The sequence below is a fragment of the Nannobrachium achirus genome (assembly GCF_963921795.1).
Source record: "Nannobrachium achirus genome assembly, chromosome: 14".
Lineage (NCBI taxonomy): Eukaryota > Metazoa > Chordata > Actinopteri > Myctophiformes > Myctophidae > Nannobrachium > Nannobrachium achirus.
The window spans coordinates 6,398,924-6,408,276 of NC_137821.1; the positions used below are offsets into that span (position 1 = coordinate 6,398,924).

General features: G+C 47.3%; 1 protein-coding gene across 1 annotated transcript; it reads left to right on the forward strand.

Annotated features, from left to right (window-relative positions):
* Positions 1–3,585: 3,585 nt before the first annotated feature.
* On the forward strand, positions 3,586–4,617 carry LOC308298687 (mitochondrial ubiquitin ligase activator of nfkb 1-A-like; the record flags this gene model as incomplete). The annotated part of the gene is made up of 1 exon (XM_080742329.1): positions 3,586–4,617. The coding sequence occupies one exon, from the start codon at positions 3,586–3,588 to the stop codon at positions 4,615–4,617; it is 1,032 nt and encodes a 343-aa protein (XP_080598455.1).
* Positions 4,618–9,353: the final 4,736 nt, after the last annotated feature.

The window sequence follows — 9,353 nt, forward strand, 5'->3', positions numbered from 1 at the left end:
AAGTAAAACACCATTTATTGTCGGATATAATTTAATTTAGGCCACGATTATACACCTGTCTTTCTGTTATGTTCTTCTCATCTGCTCCTCAAAGGTCTGTGTGTGTGTGTGTGTGTGTGTGTGTGTGTGTGTGTGTGTGTGTGTGTGTGTGTGTGTGTGTGTGTGTGTGTGCGTGTGTGTGTGTGTGTGTGTGTGTGTGTGTGTGTGTGTGTGTGTGTGTTTATTAAATATTTAACAGGTTCTAATAAAGAACCATGACATGCTATCCCCAGTCATTTAACCCATGCAAGGTTAACTGGGTGAGGAGAAGGGGACCCAGAAACGGTCCATCCAGCTGCCTCTGTGTCACAGAGTGACTTTAACAGACACAAAGCAGCAGCTCAAACCTTAGCCTTCAGATAAAATGTTCTCCCCACAGCTGTGATGTGCAGCTCCAAATCCTGTCTTCCAGAAGCCTCCAGACACACAGACAAGCACAGGATGAATTCCACATATAGAAGAGAGAGAGAGAGAAATACAAAACTAGAAATACTGCATCGTGGTTTAAAGATTCTGCCAACCAGTTGCAGTTTACACCCCTGTCTGTCCAGACTCATATGAAATAGTGGAGACTTAAACAATGAATTGCTTTTGTGTATTACAACTAGAAAGTCGCGCCGCTACGCGGCGCTCCTGTCTAGCCGCCCTCGCCTCGTTGTTAACACGAAAAGCTCTGTGAATGAGACATCTAGACAGGCAAGGAGCAGCCTGACAAACACACACAATATTTGTATTCTTTGAAATAAATATTGTCTCTGTCGATGTCAAGCCCCTAGCAGGCGTGTGTGTGTGTGTGTGTGTGTGTGTGTGTGTGTGTGTGTGTGTGTGTGTGTGTGTGTGTGTGTGTGTGTGTGTGTGTGTGTGTGTGTGTGTGTGTGTGTGTGTGTGTGTGTGTGTGTGTGTGTGTGTGTGCGTACTGGGCTGTTACACCGCAAATGTTGACCTATAGAATCTGGTGACAATGATTGCGTTCACTGCATATAATGTAAACAGACGTGGTGTAGGCCTATACTGTTTGATTTGCGTTGTAGATGACAACTATTTGAGGGGACTATTAACGCGAGTGGGCGGCCAATAGTGAAATACGGACGTTACCGCGATTGAGGTGAAAGAGAGTAGAAAGTTGTGAGCTAACTATTAGCTATTAGGCTAACTGTTTCCTTTCCGGGTCGATTTGAGGCTATTTTATACAGAGGCAAAAGATGACGGTAATAACGAATATAACTGTATACAGAGGTTTGGAAACACATCTTGCAAAAGTGGCATGGGTGTTTGAATTTGTAAGCTATATTTAGTGCATATGTAGTACATCTAGGCCAAGTGGTTTGCTTTTGAATTAGCGGGTGATTGTTGACCCGGGAGTAGATCACTTACTCCGATGTAATTATAAAGATTGTACAATAAGACTCTGACGGGTGAAAAGGAACGACTGGTGACCTCATGTGTATCAGAGGAGACCTGTTTTTAATCTACACCCTCCTCATGACAGTAGGGACTATAATGGGCTGAATTAAATTACATTGGGGAGAAAATGAAAAGGACCCAAAACAAGTCAAAGAAACAAAGCATTTTTACTATTTACTATTTAGTTGATAGTTTACTGTTGATGCTTCTAATGGTAAACTGTGCCTTCATTCTGCTTGTGGTGTCTTGAAACCAAATACGGCAGTATACCTTAAAAACATATCTGATGCAATTCCCCTTTTGTTGCACCATGCTAATGTTGAATGCATCACTACCTTACCTTATATTCTTTTAGCAAAATGCAAGGAGACGAGTACCGATGAAGCCGGTCAATTTGACACATGGCCCAAGTGCGTGCCACCAAAACTGTGGGAGGAGTAGCGCAGAAAAATAAAGTTTATCCCGGAAAGATGGTCGCCCTGTTAAGCTAGCCTTACACCTAACAACTTTGAAAATATTTCTCAGTCGTAATAAAATCGAGGCGAGTCGAGGCGCGCTCCCGTGATTCGGTCGTTACTCAATCGTTAAATGTGAGGTAGTGCTCCGACTCGATTTTTACCCCGACTTGAGACCCAGATTCTGTTACGAGAATATTAAACTGGTTTGATATTTTCTCAAATCGGGGCTGAGTCTGAATGAGCACAATGACGTAACAACCAAAACAGAACGCTAGCGAGCCAAAAGCCGTTTATTCCCCAAGACGTTCGGTTGAGCTGCCTGCCTGGCGTATCATAACATAACATTCAAAGTTGATAATAAGTTGATAGGATCAATCTGCGCCGGCTATGGAGGAGAGGAGAGGAGAGGATAGAACGGGAGAAGAGGGCTGAGGGAGGAGGGCGGAGCTCGGTGTGTGTGCAATATGTGCATGCAGTGAGGGGAAAAGTAATCACATATACTCAAGTAAAAGTATCAATACTGCAATACCGCGATGCGACACGTTGTGAGCTTGTAGATTGTAGATTGGCTATTTTCTGTGTGTGTGTGTGTGTGTGTGTGTGTGTGTGTGTGTGTGTGTGTGTGTGTGTGTGTGTGTGTGTGTGTGTGTGTGTGTGTGTGTGTGTGTGTGTGTGGGAGCTAGTCAGAGGAATATGAACACATGGGCATGGCTATAATAGGCCTATTTCAGCAAATAAGAGAGAATCTTGTACCAGTCTTTACAAAATCTTTATAGGCATCTCACATCTAACAACTGAAATCTTTTAAAAATCATCATTAAGTCTTTGGAAAGTCTTTTTCAAATCTTTTAGTGTGAGAGGGTAGTCTTTTAGAAATATTTCCAAATCTTTCCCAAATCTTTACAAAGTTGTTAGATCTAAGAGGGCCTTTAGGGGAAGCAACCTCACTAAGGCGTTAAATTCAGAGGGACAGCGGCTTCTTTGAACGGCCCCGGCCCCAATTCGGTCTTGCTGGTGCACACTCACGGTGTATGAGGGGGATTGAATGTAGGAGTCTCAGAAGTAATGTTGCAGAACCCAGCCCGGTGCCCGTTGGGCAGAACAGTCACCATTGACGTCCAGTTGTGCTCTACCCGTTGTATCAGTCTGTGATGTCAGTACTATGACGTCAGCATGCAGATAGACACCCATGGTGGGGACACTGTTTAGTATCAGTGATGTCAGCATGCTCGTTTCCAAATTTGGACATTGTTTCAGCAAGCGGATGTTTCCATGGTGGCGACACTATTTAGTATCAGTGATGTCAGCATGCTCGTCTCCAAATTTGGGCATTGTTTCAACAAGCGGCTGTTACCATGGAGCATGTCAGCATGCCGATCTCCAAATCTGGGCATTGTTTCAGCATGCGGCTGTTAACCATGGTGGCGACACTGTGTAGTATCAGTGATGTCGGCATGCAGACAGACGGTCACATGGACGGAAGACATTCGCTAAAGTAATAGTTATGACATCATATTTACGCCCAAATATTGAGTTCCGCACAGTTCCATATTTGAGACAGACTGATCGGTGATTTAATGAATACCAATATATAAGAGTCGGTGACTTCCTGCTGGAGTGTCAAGTCGATACGGGAAAGGATTCCCAGGCATGTGAGAAGAGAACCTCTGAGATATTAATAATAATGGTGGAATCGGAGAGGATCGTTGAGGCGGTGTATGTTGGAACCAGCCTGGCCCTCTCCAGTATGTTCTACTACCTCTACCGGAGGCAGAGGAGGACGGTGGACAAGCTCAACGACGCTCCGCTGCTGACCTTGGACCGACGTCTCTCGGAGGTGGTGAGCGGCAGCCCCGGGAAGTGTCTGCGCTACGTGGCACTGGAGGGCACGGTGCAGCCCGTGAGACCGCCCCTGAGGAGCAAGTTCGAGGAGGGCACCGTGGGCGTGGTCCAGCGCGTGGGCGTGAAGGAGCTGAGCATGGCGTGGTCCAGCCTGACTCAGACGTGGCGGCAGCGCGAGCAGACGCTGCACGAGAGGGTGAGCGCGGTGCCCTTCAGCCTGCTGGGCTCGGACGGCACCACCGCCGTCCGGGTGCTGCGTCCCTTGGACGCCTCCCGGCTGGACATGGACGTCGTCGACGAGAAGTTCCACCCGGCGGCGCCTCGCAGCGTCGTCTCCGACGTCCTGATGACCGCCCTGACCTGGACGAGGCCCGAGGGGCAGCTGGAGACGGAGCGCATGCTGAAGGTGGGCGCCACGCTCACGGGCGTCGGAGAGCTGGTCCTGGGCGCGGATCGGGCGCTGAAGCTGCGTCCTCCGGCCGACGGCTCGCCGTACTTCCTGACTAGCTTGGACATCGATGCGCTGAGGACGCAGCAGGAGGTCCAGGCGCTGGCGCTGAAGCTGCTGGCCTCGGCGTTCGCCCTGGCCGCCGTCGGCGTCCTTCTCTGGGTGGGGCGGCGCCACTACGGCGCCCTGAGAGAGCGCTGGGAACGCCGGCGCCTGAGGAGGGAGTTCGAGAGGCAGGAGGAGCGGGGCGCGGCGTCCTCGGACAGCGACTGCGTGATCTGCCTCAGCCGGCCTCGCGGCTGCGTCCTGTTGGACTGTGGACACGTGTGTTGTTGCTTCAGCTGCTACCAGGCTCTGCCGCTGCCTGCCAACTGTCCCATCTGTAGACAGGACATCAAGAGGGTGGTGCCTCTGTATCAGGCATGATATGAGGACACACTTACTGTCCCATCTGTAGACGGGACATCAAGAGGGTGGTGCCTCTGTATCAGGCATGATATGAGGACACATCTGTAGAGGCGGCGCGTCCAAAAATACGGCCTGTTATTTTCAATGAACTAACCCACACCGGCGCGCGCAGACGCGGGTCTGCCGCCTCGCCTGCCACGCCGATATGCCGCTGTTCTATTTTTCCAGCATTGCAGCGCGTTTAACATGTTCTCACATGCTTCTCCCCACCGGGGGAAATAGATGGGCTGTGTGGCAGCGTGCCGCATCCAGTTGGGGTTACCGATAGCGCGAGGCTGCGCAGCCGTCCACGTTCAGTGTGTGCTCCCCTTAACATGGAGCTCCTCATGGTCCCATGGCGGCCACTTGGGAACTGAAGGTTCCCAGGTCGATCCCGGGCTCCCCCAGAGTTAGTGTCGAAGTGTTCTTGAGCAAGACACTGAACTCCTAGTTGCTCCCGATGAGCAGGTTGGTGCCTTGCATGGTTTCCTCCACCATTGGTGTGTGTGTGTGTGTGTGTGTGTGTGTGTGTGTGTGTGTGTGTGTGTGTGTGTGTGTGTGTGTGTGTGTGTGTGTGTGTGTGTGTGTGTGAATGGGTGAATGTAATGCACCATCTATGTAAAGCGCCTTGGATAAAGGCGCTAAATAAATGCACCATTTACCATTAATAGTAAGGGGATTTTACAAGATATTTGACCAATCTGCGAAGTAAATCGTTACCAAGAAATTTCTTCACCAATGTGTTTCTAAAGGTGTGTAATAATATGTACTAAAAGGTTGAAATTCAACTCCCGGGGGAAACCTAAAAAACTGATTTGTGTTTGTGTCCCATTAATTTACTAAAAATAAACCTGCTTTAAGTAGCATGTGAGGGGTCAAACTAGGGGTTTTTCATGATTCTGAATCCATTGCAAGCGTTGGGCTAAAAAACGGACCCACAAAACGATGGTTTAGTGATGAATCATCACTTTTCACTGTTTTTTGGGGGCCATTTGTAGCCCACAGAATGTTTTTCATGCAAAACAAATGCTTGCAATGGATTCAGCATCATGAAAAACCCCTGGGTTAACCCCTCACATGCTACTTAAAGCAGATTTATTTTTTGTATTTTTTCCTGTATAGTAAATTAATGGGACACTAACACAAATCTGTTTTTTTATGAGGTTTCCCCCGGGAGTTGAATTTCAACCTTTTAGTACATATTAGTACACACCTTTAGAAACACATTGGTAAAGAAATGTCTTGGTAACGATTTAATTTGCAGATTTTCTTATGTTCCCCTTATTATAACCATTTTATATGTTGTCAAAATCCAGGTACTGTGTTTGCCGTTTGCTGTTGGCAAACTAGAAAAAAAATCAGTCCTCCTTCTTTTTCAATTAAACAAACCTTAAAATGTATCTAACTATTAAATCGCTAAGGTTTTAGAACACCCACTCCATTAATTTCAGCCCCGAAAGGCTTCTCAAAATGTATTTTCTTTGAGCCATGAGGGGGGTTGGATTTCGCGGCAAAATTACGTCATCTGCATCCTTCCGTATACGCTGTCTCCCGCTTTTCTGTAAAATACCTGCAATGCCGCTACTGACCAGTAGTTGAGCAACACAGTATAGCTTTAACTTATAATAATTTAAAATGGCAGGCATATGAAGTCATTGTCTGCTGTTGCAGGCTGTATAGGAGACAACAGGCCTGATGCTGCTGGTGTGGAGGAGGGAGATTTAATTCACATTTCACTGTTAAATTGTTCTTCCCCTGAAGCAACGAATCAATACAATCATGGCGTTGTTGTTTTTAGCCGTTGGGTCTCAGTGGAACATGTTCGCTCAGGAAGCTACACGCGGCTTTGGTATTAATTGCTTTCTTGTGTATTTCTAACAACAGTCCTCAGGGAGAAGGATTTAATGTTCTTCTCAGAATGGTTTCTCTGTTAGCCGTCACTCATTTCCACATGAGGTTTGTATTGTGGATGTTTTTCTGCGCGCAGGAAACTTTACAAAGGTAGAGTGTGTTGTTGACAGTTGAAGCAGACTGGTTTCACTGTGTTCCACCCATCCTGGTTGGTGACAAACTCTCTCTCTCTCTCTCTCTCGCCCTCTCTCTCTCTCCCTCCCTCCCTCTCCGACTCCAAACCTTTAGGGATGCCTTTCTACTTTCTGCCCCTGCCCTCCAAACGAACCCCTTTGATTGGTTCTCCTCTGGAGTTTGCACAGCGGCAGGCCCGTGTCAGCAGTGTGGGTTCACAGCAGCAGCTCAAAGGGAAGTGTTTGTGTTCAGATGTTGCCTGGTTAATAAACCAGACTCTTATCACACACTTCGTTTTGGGAAGAGAGTCTGGAATTTCGGGGAGAGATTATTTTTCTGGGGGGCGGGCTAATGACGTAATGTTTGGGGCGGTTTAAAAATGTCAAGGTGACTTGCTTTTAATTGCTCCCTTTGAACTTCAAAGGGGTTGTAAACCGCAGTAATTGATTGAGCCGTACAAGTGTCAATAGCTCGTTAGTGTTCTCTCTAATCAATGAAACATCAAAGACAACTACCTCTTTGATGCCTGTCATAGAGGGGAGGGGGAGGGGGGAATGTTTTTGTGTCCACACAGCCTACAGCCCTGATTGCCTAACCCTTTCTGGTGGCTGGTGGAAATGGATTCTCAATTGTGAGGCTCCAGACCACAATACACCACGGGGTGGTGTTGTGCGGTCTGGTTTATTAACCAGGCTAGTTCAGATGAGCTGTTATTAACGCATTATAAACAGGAGCGACATCTCAGCCTATGTAGGTCGTATTTTCATTCAGAAAAAACGTTGACATGGAAGTGTGCATGTAGAGAGCATGCCGTATCGATGTGCATGGAGAGATGCGGCTGAAACAGGGTCACTATACTGAATCACCGATGCATTTTCAGTGAAACGATAGACATGTAGTTGGGGCTCTCTGGTGGTCTTGTAAAATGAAGGCTCTCTCAGACCCTAAGGTGCAGTTCAGTATAAAACACATGGCTGCTTCGACACAGTTCTTAACACTTGGGGAGCCAAACTCGTTCAGGGACGAGTTATGGCCACTAGGTGTCACTGTGCCAAAAGGAGTTATCTCGTTGACAGACGAGGCAACATAGGGTTAACTGTACACGCTGCTGGCTGCCCTCTGAATGACCCGAGTCCATTACGTAACCCTGCAGCTCAGGCAGTGAGAGAGAGAGGCAGAAAATGGCGGAGGCAGCTTACATTGCTTTACATTCAACTTTGAAACATAAGAAGGGCTTTATCTCTGAATGAGATGAACAGGACGCCAGGGAAGGAGAGATCTGATTTTTTTCACGGCGACACTTTACCGCGATGGTCGGCCCCGTTTTGGATTATAGTTTTGCGAGCGTTTGTAAACAAAGGGATTATCTTCCTCAATCGTCAGTGGACACTCACGTGCACACGCACGAAGCTTCCGAGGCTCTTCAAAATAAAGCGTAAGTGAACGACGACGGCAGCAGCAACAGCTAGAAATGTTAGAAACCTTGGCTTCCGTTGTGTTAATGTGCAACATTGTTTTCTCACTCAGTAAACAAACCAACATAAAGTGTAAGTGTATAGTGGGTATCTGCACATTTCTGAAGTGACAATTTGAAGACTTTTTAATAGCTCTAAAATGACAAATTAAACATTGGCCGAATTGTCAAACATTTGAGTCAGAAATTGTATAGCAGATCTACATGCTCGTCTGCTATTTTCACAATAGAACCGTGTTATACAGTTGAGCTTATAGGACTAGATATTACAATCCCTTAGATAATCAGTAACAGTAGTTGAGTGGGGTAGGGATAAACACTTCACTGGGGTCTTCAGTGGCAGGCACCCCACTTCACTGATGTTTCGTTGATAAGCCCACGACATCTCCGTAGGGCTCAACGGCGACCCATGGCGTCCCAGGTGTGACCCCCTCTGCTTTTACCCCTCTACGATCATTTTGCAGCCCAGTTGGGGTCCTTTCTCTTGATCCATAGCCAGGTGCTGCTTCGTTCGGCGGCCTCTGACAGTGATTTGACGGCTTTTCGGAAGGCCTGTCCTCGCACTCCCATCCCCTTAAGAAGCTTGGTTGTGGACGTGGCAACGAACAAAATGTAATTCCTCAACTCTTAGTGCTCGTCAGGGTGGGGGCTCCTGTTAAAATATGATTATTTTAGCTTGAAATGGTTGAGAAGCACTGTTTTAACCCAATGAGTGCCCCGGGCCACAAGGTGCTTCTAGAGTGCCAGAAATATCTCTATAGGCCTTCGCTCTAGCTTCCGTCGACACTGCCCGTAGTGCCTTGGGATTTCACTCCAGCCACTGTTATGTATGGCGAGAGGAGGAAGTTAGCTAACACTTAGCCATTAGCGTCTTTATTTTTTAGAAGCCCGATCTAAAGCTATTCCAGTTGCAAAACACAATTCAGAGAAAATCCTCTCTAAAGATGTGACTTTGTATTGAATTCGGCGGCGCGATGCGGCGGCGTTGCCCGATTACGGCCCGTGGATGGCCGAGTCTCGGCCCGGGCCATGGATGGAAATTTAGACCGGGGCCTCCGATTAATTAATTCATTTTATTAAATATCCCGGACTAGATCGGGATAGGCACCCCGGAATACGTCGCGCCGCCGACAGTATAGATTGAGTTTTTTTGGGGGGGCTCTAAACTTTATTTTAAACCATTTTCAATGGAATAAATCGTCGGACCATCTAGCAT